The sequence below is a fragment of the Globicephala melas genome, chromosome 4 (genome assembly GCF_963455315.2).
Source record: "Globicephala melas chromosome 4, mGloMel1.2, whole genome shotgun sequence".
NCBI lineage: Eukaryota > Metazoa > Chordata > Mammalia > Artiodactyla > Delphinidae > Globicephala > Globicephala melas.
Window position 1 is genome coordinate 95,077,096 of NC_083317.1, and position 17,679 is coordinate 95,094,774.

The 17,679-nt window shown below is 43.9% G+C and overlaps 1 protein-coding gene across 4 annotated transcripts in view; it reads left to right on the forward strand.

Annotated features, from left to right (window-relative positions):
* Nucleotides 1–17,679, forward strand: part of TNIK (TRAF2 and NCK interacting kinase) — a 413,295-nt gene that overhangs the window by 288,929 nt on the left and 106,687 nt on the right. For all 4 annotated transcript variants that reach the window (XM_060298419.1, XM_060298420.1, XM_060298421.1 and 1 more), the window contains exons 8-9: nt 9,002–9,056; nt 11,006–11,084. In XM_060298419.1, coding sequence (XP_060154402.1) covers nt 9,002–9,056; nt 11,006–11,084 — 134 coding nt within the window. The remainder of the gene's footprint in view (nt 1–9,001; nt 9,057–11,005; nt 11,085–17,679) is intronic.

A 17,679-nucleotide genomic window follows, 5' to 3' on the forward strand; every position in this document is an offset into this window, starting at 1 on the left:
TACACCTAACAAGTGCTAACTAGTCTACATCTGGGCCACAGATATTTTAGACTGCTTTATAACATACCACGGAGAATCAGAGTGTTTCAAACTTTCAACCTTAGCTTAGCCTTTTAAGTATTTTGGCGGGCTCTAGTATATAGGGGACTTTTGTTCTGTGGCATAAAATTGATCCCTGTGGGACTTCCCTGGCAGTCCAGTGGTTAAGACTCTGCACTTCAAATGCAGGGGGTGTGAATTCGATCCCTGGTTGGGGAACTAAGATCTCACATGCCACGCGGCACGGCCAAAAATATAAAATATATATATATATAAAAATAGATCCCTGTGATGTAGTTGTTTTCAGTAGAGTAACTAGAAGAGGACTTCCTCTGGTGAAGCCAAAGCTTGGAATTAAAGTGGTATCTTAAACCTCTTTGTTCAGATTAGGACTAAGAAATACAGTTTGGGGTCAGTGAAAAAATTTTTGATACTAACGCATAACCCTAGGTGTGGACAAAGCCTGATGTGTGAATAACCACAGGGGGCATCATGCTGCACAGGGTGATTTCAGAGGTGCTGGAAGCCGTTGTGATTAGGAAAGTATCCTGAGACATTAATAAGTTGAAAATTAATTTCTGTGCCTTTTATTAAAAAATAAAGAATCCTGATGAGAGAACAGATTCAAGTCTATCAGCCATTTTCCACCTTAGTACGAATTAGTTTTTTAGGATTGTCATAAATGCAGGTTGTACAAGAGGAAGAAGAAGTCATGGCAAAAATATGAGCTTCACTGATCACTTGTCCTGGGAGCATGACAAAAGGGTAGATTAGGAAGACCAAGCAGAAAGGAAGATTTGGGGGTTCTTTGAAGATTCATTTTAACTACTTTGTAGTTTTACTGTGGATCAGAGAAGAAGCTATACTTTCATCTTTCTACTTCTTCTTTGGCATCAGATCCTATACTTTTTTCTGTTCACTATTCTTAGGAATGTAGCCTGTCACCAGGAGACAGCTTGACAATATACTGACTTTCAAAACCCTTTATTCATTCGCTCAGCGTATATTTATTGAATACCCACTATGCAAAAGGAATTAGCCAAGCTCTATCTGTATGTGCAGTTTTCATCTAGAAAGTCCATTTGCGACCCCGTCAAAGTTAAATGGTTTGCTACTGTGTGTTTGGTTGTCCATTTGAGCCAGAGTGTATCCCAGCCTCAGAAACTGATGTCAGCGTTTTGGGCTCTCACGTGCTGTAGATACTTTCAGCCTAGAGGGCACGTTTAGAATAAAAGATGACTTGAAGGCCACTGGGCTTTGTTAGGTTTTCTATCACAAAAGCCCTTTCTTTAAAATAAAGACAAAATGCAAAAGAGTATAGTTTGGTTTTATTACAAATATTTGATTATTTCTTAATTATTTATTATTTTATTTGTCTACAATGTCTTTAGAAACTGCTATAATTTTTTTTAAAAAACTGGAGAAATTCAATAAAATAAGAGCCTCTGTGGAAAGTAGTCTGAAGAGCTCATGCTTTTTTTTGCAATCTGGTTTTGTCTGATAATCTACTGGGCACAGTAAGTAACTGACTGAAAATAACCCCTATCCTAAGGAGGAGTGCCGGAATCTCATTTGCCTGGTGTGTTCACTTTCCCGTAGAGGCCCTTCCTTTCTTGTTTTCAGAAAATCTGTCAAAACACTTCAAGCAAAAGGAAAGGTTTCATTCTCCTGATAAGTACGTGGGGCAATAATGAAAGCTTTCTCATTTCATAATAAGCATTCAAAAGACTTGAAATTAATAAAACTGTTCAAAATTCCTAGGCTGTTAAAATTGTTATTTTTTTAAACTTGAATTTCATTTCAGTTGGATGGGATTTGCCAAGTATTTTGTAGTCCTGTGTATTTATTGCTTTAACAGAACCACTCACTAAAGAAAGTTCTCCGTGGCCAAAAGCCCATTCATAGGGAACTGGCTGAATAAAGACCGGCACATCTGTCCACTGGAATATTACGCAGCCATTTGAACAATGAGGTAGTGTATATGTTGAAGTTGGGCAGATCCCAAGATACAGTGTTAGGTACACAAAGCAACTTACAGTATAGTACACATAATAGACTCTTATTCTCCCCTACCCCATGGATAAATGGCATGTGGATGGAGAACTTAAACTTTTTATTTTCTGTCCTGTTCTAATTTTTTACACCATAAATGGTCATGCTTTCATAGTGGTTTAGTCAAGTAAAGGAAGTACAGTGACATGGCATATCCCCTCAACCCCACCACCCATCCTCTGGCCTGATCTGTGCTAATATCATTTGTTATTCACCTAAACTCTGTTTATGAGACTGTGCACACAGGTGCGATGGACCATTTAAAGTCATAGGTGTCTCCTGCAGGGTTTGGGTCAGTATTGTGCTCTGGCTGTAGAGCAAATACTCATTCTCCAGTGTTATGGGTAATCGGCTTTACTCATGCAGAATGAAAAGAGCCCCTGCAGGTAAGAGGCTCGGCTGGAGATAACGTGAGCAACCTGACTAGTCAGGGGGGCATCACCAAGATGTATGTGGGGTGTCATGTAAGAGCATGATACTCACATCGCAGAACGAGGTCTACCTCTCAAATGAGACCTGGCCTCTGTCTACTGAAATTTCAACAAAGGTCTCATGCCCACGCGGTAAGAAAGAAGGATGATACACACACCGTTATTATTATGAGCGGAAACAAACTTCTATTAAACAGATTTCTCATGCTCCATGTTCACACCCACGTACACAGCATTCCTTAGTCAGACATATCACCACCTCTTCTGGGCTCCAGGCTGATCCCCACGTGAAGAGAATAAGCTATTCTTCCAGTATTTTCCCTCTGGTCAGATAACAAATGTAGTTGAACAAGGGACTCGGTGGGAAATGGGATTATGAATAACTACTCGTGCCTGATTATCCTCAGTCACCCTGAACTCACCACCCTGGTTCTGTTTATATATAATGTAGTATATAAGTGTACGGCCTAGGGAATAAGTCCGCGTTTTGAAGTTGAACAGGACTGGTTTAAAATGTAGACTTCATCTCCTTGCACTCTATTCCTTCAGGGAAGTTATTTAACCTTTCTGAGTCTCTGTGGGAATGACGATTGTATATTACAACGTTATATTAGAATAAAGGGAGCTAACATATGTAAAGGAATTAATTCAATGCCTATTTGGTAAGTACTCAGTATACGATAGTTAATATTTGTGTTTATGTGTCATGTGAAGGTACTGCCATTTGGAGCCATTTTGACCTAAAAAAAACCCCAGCAATATCATAGGATTTGAACTGCCTGTTTGCATTATACACCTCTAATTGTCTGCTTACATTGAGCCAGAATCTGTTTCTCTGTAACTTCTATCTCTAGATTAAGGTGCTGCCCTTAGGGACCCATACAATAAATTCAATTTCCTTTTTCCAGCTGGAACATTTCCAAAAAGTGAATAAAGAATAAATTACATGACAAAAGACTAATTTCTGGTCTTGGTAAAATGGCTGATCTCTTGGTCTTGGTAAATTAAAACTTGGTAGAATCCACTGCACCGGTTATGCCTGGTATGAAGCTATTGTCTGTCAACTCTAGACCACCTTGCTACCCTCTGCTGTGGGATGATGGGGCCAGGATTCAGCTAACCCCATTTCTGCTTGTCCCTCTGGGTAGACTGCAAGGCTGGAGAAGGAAGGACACGCCCTTTCCTGTTTGCTTCCCCTGAACTTCCTGTTTGCTCCTGCATCCTCCCAGCAACTTCTTTGAGTACCAGGGCTCCTTGTCAGCTTACCTGACTCAAGTTTGCTGGTTGAACTGCCAGTCAGTGATAACTGGACCTCAGGATCTGTCTGTGCCACTATTTGTTAAATACCCACTATAGACACTGTGTTGTGTTATGAACTTTGCAGATATTATCTTACTGAATTCTCGATGAACCCTGCAAGATAGGTGTTCTCTTTGGGCTACAGGTGAGGAGATGGGTTCAGAGGAGTCGAGGGGCTCGCCCCCGCTCTGCTGGCTGCGCAGCATGTGTTCTTTCTGCCTCTTGGCGCACGCTGGGGCTCTGCTCCTGCCCTTGCCTCTCCTTCCTTGTATGGCTGAGCACAAGGAAGTGTTATTTTCTTCAAAAAGTGAAGTGTTCTTTTCTTCACTTGTTGAGCAGCCTAGCCCCAAGCGGAATGCTCTATCATTACGTTCAAGTTGCCTTCGTGCCATCTGGCCCCTCACCAGCCAGAAGTTGCGTGCTTGCCTCTGCCTTCTCGGAGGCACTAGAATTTGTCTCTGTTCTGTTTGTAATGCACACAGGACTGGGCTATTAATCATGCCACAGTCCAGGCTGCACAGCACCTCTAGAATAATGAATTACCCAGCTCCTGCCAAAATGAGTCCCACCACGGCCACGAAGGAAACTTATCTCTCCCTGACTCTCTCCTCATCTTGTTCCTCCCACTTCCCTCTCTCATCTCCTGTGATCTGTCTTGACAGTTGTAATTGGAACATTTTCTCCCATATTTAAGTTCTGAAGTGTCTCTGGGACTTGCTAATGTATCCAAAGGCTTAAACAAGGCCCGTCAAGGACGTTTATTGCTTTCTAGCATGGGCAGTTAAGCGTAGCTTACAAGCAGCTCTGGGTATATAGGGCCAGGAATATAAATGTTCCTTTTGGAAAACAAGAGAATCCCAGGGGGGGGAAATGATCTTAATGATGATATCAAATGAAGGCTTAAAGAAGAAGTAATTTCTGTCTTGGTCACGTGACAAAGGATGCATAGGAGTTGGGATGCTGTGACCTTTGGTTTGAAGGGGTTGTTTGGGAGGTTTGGGGAAAGCAGCCTAACAGAGGATCTGAGATGCTGTGTACTGAATAAAGGAAACATCTCTCTTCACTAACCCTTCCCTCTTCCTGTGGGATAAATCCAGGACCACCTAACGACTGGGACCTCTCTTTTTCCTTACTGTTGAAATACGCTTTCTCAAATTATTGCTCTATACATATTACCACTAAGAAATGCTTTTAGCTGTACTTATGTTTCTTATGTCACCGGAATTCTGGAGGCAGGCAGTCCAGGGTTGGTGTGGTGGCTCGCTGATGTCTTCAAAACCCAGGCTCCTACCTTTCTGCCCTGTCATCATTAATTTGTTGACTTATTGCCTCATGGTTGCAAGATGGCTGCTGTAGCATGTTTTTATTCAAGGCACTAAGAAGTAGGGAAGAGGTGTCAAGACACCAGCTATATTTGTCACTTATTTCAGGAAAAGCAAAAGCTCTTACAGAAGCTCCTAGAAGCTCCTAGAAGATGTTTGCCTGAGTCTCATGAGGTCACATCCTTAACTGCCATCCTTAGCTGCAGGGAAATCTGGATAAACAAGTTTAGCTTTCCTATACTCTGAAATGGAGGCAACAAGGGCAATGAGGGCTGAAATGCCTGTTGGGTTAGCCAACAAACAGTACTGGCCACAACCAAGTAGAGGGAAATCGAAGAAGACTAAACTGGGCAGGCAAAGGCAGTCTCACCTCACAGTAGAGGAGAAGAAAATGATTAATATTCTTGAGCCCACTCTATGCCAGGTTTTGTGCTAGGCGGCATACCTACATGCATACGTGCCACAGTTGAAAGCTAAGCTCTGAGCAGTCTTCTGGATGCGGTTCAGTTGGGAACCTGGACTTGAATCCAGGTCTGTCTGACTTGAAAGCCTATTCATGCTCCCTCTAGGAGAAGCTGAGCACTGGTTTGGGGTGTGCCTCATGGAATCTCAGCACCTTCATTTGAGTGGCCACACCTTCAGTTACCTGTAGACAAAGTAGGAATCTGAAGCAATTATTTTATGGGCCCCAAAAGGTTTTTTTAAGTGAATTCTCAGGTCCTTACAGTGTGATGATAGTTAAAAAAAGAACTAGCCTGGGAGGCAGGAGACCAAGCTCTGATTAAAACTTGGTGCTGACTTGCTCAGTGATCTTGGGTAAGTCATTTTTTTCTCATCTGGGAAATGGAAGGTTGGACTAGATGATCTACAAAAGGTCTATCAGCCTTAAGACACTTAGGTTTTGCTCCTTTCTCTCATGCATCTTTCATGTGTTCATTATTTCAACAAGTATTTATTAAGTGCCTACTCTGTGCCAGGCACTGTTCTGGTACTGTGGACCAGTCAACAAAGCAAAGATCCCTGCCCTTGTGGACTTCATGTTCTAGTGTGTGTGTGTGTTGGGGACAGAGACACAAACAATGAACAAAAAACGTAATAAATTAGTGACAAGTCAGTTACACAGTTTTCAGAAGATGACCCGTTCTCTGGGGAACAAAAGTGGGAAAGGGGAAGGGATCTGGCAGTGCTGGGAGAGAGGTTCGGTGGTCCTCACTGAGAACACAGCATTTGAGCAAAGACTTTATGGAGGGGAGGCAGTCAGCCAGTTCATAATTGGGCTTTGGTCCCGCAGGCAGAGCAAGTACCAGGAGTTTGCCCGAGTTTCCTGAGCATTTCCTTCCCCTGTCTGAGGACTGGCCTGGAGCCTTTCTCATCCCAGTTCCATCATTTCCTTTCAGCTGTGTTGGCTTTCAAACCAGCTCAAGCTTCCTAGACTTAAAGGCCATTTAAATTTGACTTTGCTGTGGCAAGTAGGTGCATAGAGCCTGGCCACCACCTTCATAATTTGTACCTCGGTTCACACTGCAGAAACACTCGGTTCCTCGAGATGTTGGGAAGGTGGTGCGAGAACTACGAAGGCCTGGAGTCTTATCAAAACAGCCCAACCCACCAGTTCCAGACTGTTCTTGCTGCATTTCTTGTTGAATGCTTCCTGCACACTAGTGACTCAGGGTTTTCATCATGTTCCCCAATGATTGTCTGTGTCAGTCAACCATAACGTTCCAGGTACAAGAGAGCTGTGTGGTCACCTTTACCGGTGACTGCTTCTGAGCCAGCCTGTGATGGGCGGCCTGGGCTTTCCCCATTAGCTGCAGAAGGAACCGCAGTGAGAAAGGCCAGCAGCCTGCGGGAAGACTCAGCCATTTGCTGGGCTGTGCTGACTCTGTGTGTGTGTGTGTGTGTGTGTGTGTGTGTGTGTGTGTGTGTGTGTGTGTGTGTGTGTTCAGTGACAACTTTGAATACATTTAAAATGGAAGAAAGAGAAAGGACAACAGTTGACTCCTTGAGTTGCGTTCTATGCAGAGAAGTTACTTAGAATCTGTGGACAGTGGTTTTGCACAGGTGCGTTGTTATCCCCATTTGGACTGAGAACCTCTGTGAACTGTAATATTTATGTGGACAGGTTGATGGCTTGTGAATTAAAGAATCCCCCCTTGGTCCTAGTGTGGGGTTAGCGTGTGCCCCAGCCGCCTGCTCTAAGGTAGATCACACTTTAGGCAAGAGTCTAGACCCCATAGAAAGCCCCCTCTAGGTTGTATGGGCCACAGTCCAAATACTGAACAAGGCTGGGTATCACCCACTGGATATTGAGAAGTTTGGTCCTAGGGAATGGCTCAGGGTGGATTTCATAGTTCTCTTCCAGTTATATATCCTTTCTGTGTGACCTTTACATTTGTTTGATGGGAATAGCAAGGGAACTTAATTTTGATCTCTGAAATCTGAGTGAGGTTGCCGGTGAGAGTTGGGAATTATGTACAAAATGCAGGATACATTTAAAATGAAAGGAGGGTGAAAGTCTTCCTCAGGACTGTGGGCCATTGAACTGAATTTTACATGTGTTTTCTAATGGTTTTCCCATCTTTTGATTTGTTTCCCTCCTATGCACTAGTTAGAAACTACTGAGCCGTGGACACAGAGTAGGGGAGAAGCATAGTGCTAGAGATGGAGATTGCACAGGTTGAGGTGGAGACATTAGCCTAGAAAATTCTGATAAGACCATAAAAGTCAGTCTGAGAATAAGAAAGACGATAAGGGTATAGGATTTCTATTTTACATTTTTGTCTACTTACAAGATAAAAGATATTGTTCATTCATTCAACAAATATATCAAACACCTACTACTACTGTGGCCGGCTCTCTTCTAAGCACTGAGATACAGCAGTAAACACCACCATCCAAAAGCTTCCCTGTCGACATCTTGCCTGGTTACATGATATGAAATTGCTGTTTCTGTAGGTTAAAAACAATTGATTATAAATACAATATGATCTAGCATTTACTCTATGATCCAGCCATTCCACTCCTAGGTTTTTACTCAAAAGAAGTAAGAGCATGCATCCGAACAGAGACTTGTATGTGAGTATTTGTAGCAGATTTATTTTTAATGGGCTTGACTGGAAGCAACCCAAATGTCCATCAAGTGAATGGATAAACAAATTGTGATGGAACACTTCTCGGCAGTGAGAAGGACTGAAGGACTGATACACGCGGCAATATGGATGGACCTTAAATACATTGTGCTAAGTGAAAGAAACCAGAGGATTTCATTTTATACAACACGTTAGAAGATGCAAACCAATCCGTAGTAACAGGAAGCAGATCATTGGTTGCCTTGGAACAGGAACTGGGGTTGGGGACAGGAAGGGCAGGAGGGAGAGACTGCAAAGGGGCAAGTGGGACCTTTTGGGGTGACAGATGTGTTTGCTGTCTTGACTGTGGTGATGGTTTCACAGGTGTATACACACATCAGACACTTTCAAATAGTACACTTTGAATATGCCCAGTTAATTACATGACGGTTATACCTCAATGAAGGTGTTAAAAACAGTGGAACAGCAGCAATTTCATATGTTTCAATCAATAGATAAATGTTAGTGCTAAATTCATGTTTGAAACCTTATATTCATTTTTCATACCTGGATTGAAAAAACTCACCATGTGTCAGGCACCGTGAAAGTTATTATCGATGGAAAGCGAATGAGGCTGTTCCTGCTTTTAAGCTTAGCGGGCAAAATCAGTTTGTAAAGAGACAGCTGGACAGCTTTCCCCCAGGCAGTTCTGAAGCAATTACCAGGTTTAACCAAGTTATCCTCTGTTGACTGCATTTACGCATGTGTCCGTGCCTTCCTTCTTTTTCAGAGTGACTTGTGGTCTTTGGGAATCACCGCCATCGAGATGGCAGAAGGTGCTCCCCGTAAGTACCTTCCTCTGGGTGAAATCTGTTACTGGTCTGCCCTGCAGGTACTGACGGTTCCTTGCCAGGAGCTGCAGTGGCTTTATTTCTGCTACACCAAGCCCTGCATGGACTCAAGCTGGCATATTGAGAAAGCAGAGTCATCTTAAATCCACCAGGAATCCATTCATTTCAGAGGGGTGTGAGGATCTTGTGTTTATGAGGGGGAACAAGAATGCAAAGGGAAGCAAACTTTGAGAGTCTAATCTGTTTCCAGATCTGGTGTGTGGTTTATTCTTGAGCTACTCTTCGCCTGTGGTAAAACTGCGACCAAGGCACAAAGGCTGTAAACGCCAACGTAACAAAAATTCACAGCCGATTTTCAGTGCATGGGTTATGTGAACACCTGCACTCCATTTCTCTCACTCCCATTAAAATACCGCTGTTTAGAGTTTTAGATTTCCCTGCTTATTGGAGGCAGAGTGGCCAGGGCTCTGCCTACCTGGAGAACCTCTCCAATTCCTGGAGATCTTGAGCACAGACCCCACAGAGAATCTCCCCAGCCGTGTGGTCACCACGAGCATGCATCTCAGAGACTCCACGCAGGAAGTGCAACTGACCAGGGGCAGCTGTTGCCGTGACACCGGGGCTGCACCTCCCGAGGGCCACTCCGCACCAGTGACCGAGCGTGGCAGGGATATAAGGCAGACCCTTTCCTGGAAGACAGGGATTCCTTAGAAGGCAGCTTTCACTCCTTAGTTTCCCTCCTTGGTTTCCTTAGAGTGTGGGACAGCCTAGCACACTCCACCTACTTTTTCTCCCTCCCAGCATACTTCGTAGCAATCTGACAACTCTCCCAGCCTTCCCTCACTCCTTCTCTGTTCAGACAAGAATTTCCCCCAGTAATTTCCTCTCATGTTTAATACCACCTTGGTGTCTGCTTTCCAGAGGACGCGGACCAAAGCAGGCCCCCTGTTTGTATGATGGGTCATTGTGCTCATAGGACCTTTTACCGTCACGTTATCATAGTTTTCTTATTTCTCATTCCAGAGTTGGTAGAATTCATCTGTAGCATGACTGGAGTGTTTATTGACAAAATCCCCTCATCCACAATGCTGATAGGCATTTATGAATCAGGAAAATAATACTGGCAGTCTTGAAACCATATCGTCATTCTTAATGAGTAATAGAGAGGGCTAAAAATAAATTTCCACCCACCAAATCCTTTAGCTTTCGGGGAGAATATGTTCTTATTCTAGGCACAAAGGAAAAGATACTCCCAGATGAAAAGTAAACTAGTGAAATATTCTGATTAAGATAAGAATGTATGAGTGTTTTCACTAAATGTCATCTTCACAATTTGAGATACTTTTATCTCTTCTGCCAGACTTCCTTTGCTTTAATCCTCTGGTCTTCCTGGGGCCATTGAACAAAACAAAACCCCCAAAAAACCCATCATGAAAAGCCACTCAGGGTGTTTGGAAATACAGATAGAAAGGTGCCCTGGTCTAGTGCTTTATACTCCAAAAATCCATGAAGGTAACATTGCATTGCCAGCATCTAAGACGTAGATAGCGGATTATCAAATATCTTTTATTTTATGATTTGGGATTTTACTAACTCAAAATGACTTACTATCTCCATTGTAATTGTTATCTTGATGTTGTTTACTTGGAGTCTTAGATGGTTATTTATAGTAAAGCAAAGGTTGTTGAGCCTCTAACTTGTTGCCCTTAAAAATGAAGTGAAAAGTAGACGTGTTAACAATGTCTAATTGAAACGTGCTGGATTATATGAGACTCCTCTAATCAGCTCATGTAGCTGCTCACCAAACGGAAGCTTTATGATCCTCTGACGCCACTCACTGGTCATGCCTGGACTCAGGGAGCCATTTAGCAGCACAGCTAGGACGGGCTTGGCCTGGGTTTGGCCCCCTAACCCGAGCTGGCCCTTGTTTTGGTCTCTTGCAGCTCTGTGTGACATGCACCCCATGAGAGCCCTCTTTCTCATCCCCCGGAACCCAGCGCCTCGGCTGAAGTCTAAGAAGTGGTGAGTTTGGTCTTCAGTGTTTTACAGGTCTAAGAGCAGGGTTTCCTGTGATTCTCTTTTGGATGAGCTCAAATCCTTAGGTCCTGCTGACAAGATTAGACTGATATGTACTAAGACTCGGTGAGCGATTATGATGTTATTCATCTTAAAGTACATATTGAGGACCTGCTATTTGCACAGTAAGACCTTATCTTCACACCTTCAAGGTAAGGAGGTATTAGCTAAAATGGGTAGCAGAACCCAAGTAATAACATGGAAGCGCTTTGATGTATTACTCCGAGTAATATCTTTCCTGGTAGCGCAGAACATCTCATCAGAAAGGGTGATAGTTTGGAGTCAGCCCATTAGGTTGGCTGACGTTCTTCTGTTCCTGAAGACATTAACTCCCTAAATGTGTCTACACGCTCGGTAGCATGCGAGATGATTTTACTGCTCTGTGCATGAGCATCTATAATTTTTATTTTTGCTATTGCTTTCTCTTTATGGCAGGTGATACTGGCTTCTTACTTGGGGCAGTGATATAACTTTCCATCTAATAAACTAATTCACATAAAAAGTGACTTAATTTAAAGAAAAATGCTAAGTGAATACTTGTATGGGTGGTGAAGTGTAGGGTAAAAATTGTGTTGGTAGCGTGTGATTGACTAGAGTTTGGGAACAGAGTTCTACAGGTTAGGCCAGGAGCTGGACTTTTGACTATTTTGTGCACTTACATCAGGGTCTTTGTATCTTGTCATTCTGTGACAAAAAATTCATTGCTCCTCCCCTTCCCCCTGTGGATATGGTATATCCTTCTTGGTACATTCTCAGTTCTGATTCCCTTTGCCCTGGGCACAATTCCTGGACCATTTATGACCTCCTACCCTTTTCTAGAGACATATGCTAGGCAGCTTGAGCCTGAAGGGACAAGACTCTTCTGCCCCTTTTCTTTTTTCTTTTTCTTTTTTTTAAAATAAATTTATTTATTTTTATTTTTGGCTGCGTTGGATCTTCGTTGCTGTGTGTGGGCTTCCTCTAGTTGTGGCGAGCGGGGGCTACTCTTCGTTGCTGTGTGTGGGCTTCTCATTGTGGTGGCTTCTCTTGTTGTGGAGCACGGGCTGTAGGCATGCGGGCTTCAGTAGTTGTAGCATGCGGGCTCAGTAGTTGTGGTTCTCGGGCACTAGAGCACAGGCTCAGTAGTTGTGGCGCACGGGCTTAGTTGCTCCACGGCATGTGGGATCCTCCCGGACCAGGGCTCAAACCCGTGTCCCCTGCATTGGCAGGTGGATTCCTAACCACTGCACCACCAGGGAAGCCCCTCTTCTGCCCCTTTTCATACCACTTCGTGATCAGGTCCTTGACCGAGGCCCTCATGTTTCTCACGCACCCACCCACAGTTTCACCCTCCACTATACGAGAGCAATCTTAATTAATACCATCATCCAGGAATGACATAGCGACCCTGGTTGAACAAGAGAAAGGCGTACTGCACAGAGAGAGGGAAAGGAAACAGCCAGAAGAGACGACAGCCTCGGAGTTGGTTGCCGAGGGCTGCACAGGAAGAGAGTGAGAGTTGCTATTGGTAACGAGGAGGCAGAGCATCCCTCCTCCCCTCTCCGGAGGGTCACTGTGGTGTGAGACAATCACTCTCTCCCCAGCAACAGCCTTCCATTGGGCACCACGCAGCACGTGATCCGCAGGCGCCCAGAGGCACTGCTTCCTCCCTTCTCTCTGGAACACACTCCTGGGGAGGAGTTGGCTCGGTCCTGTTCCTTGGGAGTGTCAGTGGCACTGTGCAGCCCTCCACTAGCTTCCTGCTTGTGCTTCATGCCACGCCTCCCGGGAAGTGGGGTGGGAGGGCTGCTGAGTCCAGTGGGCTTCACCTGCCCTGTGCCCTCCCTTCCCCCTCTGCCCTCACTGCTGCTGGACAAAAGGACCGTCCACACGTCTGCTGTTTGTCTGGCACGGTGTGGCCACACACCTCATTCCAGAAGTATTTGTGTTGATTGCCAACTTTAAAAAATCTGATGGTGGAGCAGTCCATGGAGATTTCTGACCTTTTTTGACAAAGGTGCAGCAACACTGTCCTGCCCAGTGGTTCCTGCTCCCTTTCAAGGGGAGAGCTTGTGCTTCTGCCCCAGTCACTGCCTCTCCCAACCCAGAAGCTGGTACCTGTTGGTCACCCCACTTGTCCTGTTTCCTTCTTACCCCTGGTCTGCACCGTCCTTTGTGTGACCCGTCTGGCCCCCAGAAGAGTGAGTGACTGGCCCCGGCACTACAGTTTCTGCATTCATTGACCTTGCTCCAAAAAGGGCAAACCCTGCACTGACCTTGTCTGAGAAATACAGACCTGGGGAGAAATACAGGCTAACTTCTCTGCTGTAAACCTTTGGCAATGAGAGCTAATTGTGATAATGCTGTAGGGAGCTGGATCCGTCCAGGGACAGTGAGACCAGGAAGGAAGGAGACCGGGCCACCTTCATCTCGCCAGCCTAAGCCAGTTACAAGCAGGAGCCCCACACTGCTAGGCAGGGGATGGGAGAATGACTTGACTGTTGGAGAGCAAGTGGGAAAAACAAAAGCCCTGGGAAAATACCCTTTTCCTCTCAGAACCCAGCCTTTATAAAGATAGCTGTGCAGCCTCGGGCCACAGGACACTTGGTGTGGCTCGAATTTCTCTGCAATAGAATTCCAGTGTTTAAGTGAAAATACTTAGGCACCTCAGAGTACTTGTCTTGAACGACCAGGTCCAAAGTGATTTAAAATAGAATCGGGTTTGAGAGGAAGTGAAATATTTCTGTCTGTTTTCCTTTTCCTTCTTTCCCTCCTCCCCCATCAAAAGAAACCAAACTCTGAAATGTTCTTTTATATCCAGCTCTTCTCTACTTAAATGAGTTATCGGATGAAGTATACTGTTCCTAGTGTATATTCCAGCATATGACCAAAGGGGACGCCATTGTGGCAGAGACGGCAGTGAACTCTTCATTATAAGCATTCATTCAGCTGAGGGTCATTTCCAAGGAACTTGACTGAGTCTACAACATACAAGGCATATGTATGTTGTAGACTCAGCAACTTATATGTATGTATGTGTATTTAAGATATATATAAAAATTTAAACTATATATGTAAAGTATATATTTAATCTTTTTTATATATTTTTTATTGAATGAAGGAGACTTTAAATTCTGTAGTGCTTTACGATTTTCAAAAGTTTCACACACATGATTTTGTATAGTCCCATAATAACCCTTTTTTTTCTTAACCACAGCCCTGCCAGACAGATGCTCTGAGTCCTCATTTTATGGGTGAGAGTCTGAGGCTTGGGTAGGTTATCCTCCTTGCACTAGGCTGTACAGTCTCCGTTTGCCAAGTTTGTAACCCGTATTCTTTCTACTGTACCATTTGACCTCTTAAAGTTCAAGGTTAAAGTGGTAGAGAAGGAGCTGTACTCGTCCCTAAGTGTGAGCACTTGTTCCTTGAGCCTTAACATTAGGGAAACAAAGGCAGTCACACTGTGTTACCCTTTTGTTATGGGAGGAAAGGAGAGCATCCCTGCAGCAAGAGCCGGGCCCTTCCTTCCCCATCAGCGTAGTGAGAAGAGGCCTCGGGCTAAGGAAGTCCTGTGGTCAGGGCTCCAGTCAGTGTTCACGTGGCTCAGACCTTTGATTAGGCCTCCAGGAGGGTTACAACCTGAGTTGAATCAGAGGAGAAGAAGGATGCTCTCACCATCTATCTCCACGTCAACAAATGACCCAGTGCGGTGGGATTCCCATGTTCCCCTCCTGTCTCTACTCCTGCTCTGTGTGTGGTTGGATTCAACCCACATAGGTAACCATCCCCTTCAAAAGATTTCCTCTCCCTTCTCTTCCCACCGTGCTCACCCCGGCTCCCCTGCCCTCACACATATACTCCATGCCGTAGCTTCCCTCCAGGGGTCTCTGGAGAAGGATGGAAATGACTCTGTTCCTGTGAAAGATGGTCAGTCTTGTCCTTTTCACATGCCCTTTAAATGTGAAGGTTCCACACAGGCAGCACTCGATTGAACTCATCAGAAAAGTCCTAACTGCTTATCACTGGAAAGAGGTATAAGATTCCCGGTCCGAGCCACTCGTGCTCCAGATGGAGACTGGAGGCCTGGTGTGGTTAACTGGCTTATCCTGAGTCCCCGGTTCATGGCAGCCTGGAACCCCAGCCTTCTGCTTTTACTCCAGAGCTTACAACCATTTCTGTTATTTTATGAAACACCAGTTCTGATTCTTGCTGTGTTATCAAGCACTTTTGTTTTCGAAATGACAGTGGTCTTAGGTGGGGAGGGGACTGTAAATAAAATCATGATAATAGAAAGGAAATATCAGAAAATACTTCATATAGACTGAATTTACTACTAGCAGTGTGACTTTGGACTTTATTGAAATCAAAACAAAAGTTATTACACAAACTTTTTTTAAATTAACCTTTTTTGGCAGTCTCCTTAGAGATAATAATGATCCTGGTGGCTTTTCCTGCTAACGCGTCTAATCCTAGTGTATGTAAAATAATTCCCTTAAAGAACTCTATACTATTTGGTTCAACCCAAGTGGGGAAAATCACCTTCAAATTTCTGCTCGTAGCCCTCAAGGCAGATCCTCCTGTTCTTTAAGCCTGGTAGTGGTCAGAGATGCTGGGACATTGTCATCATAGTAATAGTAATAATAATAACAATCATAGCAAACACACATACAGCATTTATGATGTAACAGGCCCGGTTCTAACTCATTTAATCATCACGACAGTCTTTTGAGATAAGTACTAACAGTATCCCCATTTGCAGCCAGGGAAACTGAGGCACAGAAAAGTTAAGGGATCTGCCTAAAATCGCACAGTTAGTAAATGATGGAAACTGAAAGAGAGAAAGAGAGTAGTTCCAGGCAAGTGCAAATTTTAAAGATCAAATTGCACGTAGGGAGCCTGGAGATTACCAAAAACTTTGAGCCCAGCTCACTAAAACATTATAGTGATTAATGTCATCATCGTTCAGGCATTTTTAATTCCTCTAACACAGTTTAATACATAAACAGGAAAAATCTGGGAAGATAAAGTGTTCAGTGACACTGGTATTAGAAGAACTAGTATCTCAGACTGTAAGTACCAGTCCCTAACATTTATCTCTCGGTGCCAACCCTTGGGAAATTAGTATTACTGATCTTGAGCTTTTTTTCTTAAAGTGACAGAACTAAATTACCAGCCGCCAAGACTGAAACAATAAAGTTATAGAAATGTACTTTAAACCCGTTAGGCCTCTCGGCAAAGAGTCAGGTGATGCTTAATGTAGGTGAAGTATTTTTACTTTTAATTAAGCATGCAATTAAGCATATTGATTCTTTGGTCACACTAACTTAAATGGAGACAATGAATCTTTCTTTGAAGATTTGTTTTAAGTAGCATTATTTCCTCTTCACTGAGAACCATTTGCAGATGACATGGGATGGACTGCCAGCTTTGTAGTTGTACACGTCTTGGCCCATCCTTTGGGCCCCAAAATATTCTCTTGAATATTTCTTGAGGTTCCTTCTCACCAGGAGAGATAATGGAAAAAAGACTCTGCTATAGGGCTTCCTAGTGGCGCAGTGGTTGAGAGTCTGCCTGCCGATGCAGGGACACGGGTTCGTGCCCCGGTCCGGGAGGATCCCACATGACGCGGAGCGGCTGGGCCCGTGAGCCATGGCCGCTGAGCCTGCGCGTCCGGAGCCTGTGCTCCGCAACGGGAGAGGCCACAACAGGGAGAGGCCCAAGTACTGCAAAAAAACAAAACAAAACAAAGAAAACCTCTGCTATAGCTGTTCCCATTAAACTCCCTGAACACTCTCTCATCCCGGAGATGTCTCTGCCTTTTGTGAGGTGTCAGTATCGGGGAAGGGAATGTACAGTCTATTAAGTCTGGATCTCTTTTTAAATTGGTTATGATTTCTTTTATTTATCATCCCCTAATGAATAGTTGCCCTCTATAAAGAACAAACTTTTTCTTCCAAGTTGCAAGCAGAAAAAAAGAACTTCCATTTGCATTCCTCGTGAATATTTAATAGCTTTCTGTCTTCATTTGTTTTTGTTTTCACCTTTTTAATGCTGATTTTCTACCTAGAAGAGTACTGTGTGGAGTTTGTCTATTTCTTTATGCAGGTTAACCTTATTCTTTTCATTTTATTCCTTAGGACAGTCCATTATTTCATTATGGTTTTTTGTGTTTTTTTGTTTATTTTTTTTTGCAAAGTCCCTCCTTAGATGATATCACATTAGTGCTTCCACAGATTAATCCAATGGATAGAAAGAAAGTGTATGAAGTGATATCTTCTCTCTAAGCCTTCATCTCTATCCCTCAGAAGCACACATTTGAAGCCACGTTACAGCTCTCGTCCAGAATTCTCACCCGATAACCATCCACGCATTCATCTGTTTGTCAAACACGTAGTGTGCTCGTGATAGGAAGGTGACTCAGGCAGCTCCCAACTCTGGGGAGAATTCCAGTGTCAGGGAGGCAGGGCTACAAGCTGAAGGACTTAGAGGGAGATGCTTAGAATGTCCATCCTACTGTTCCTATGTCTAGTCCTCAGTGTTTCCAATCCTGATTCATCCTGAG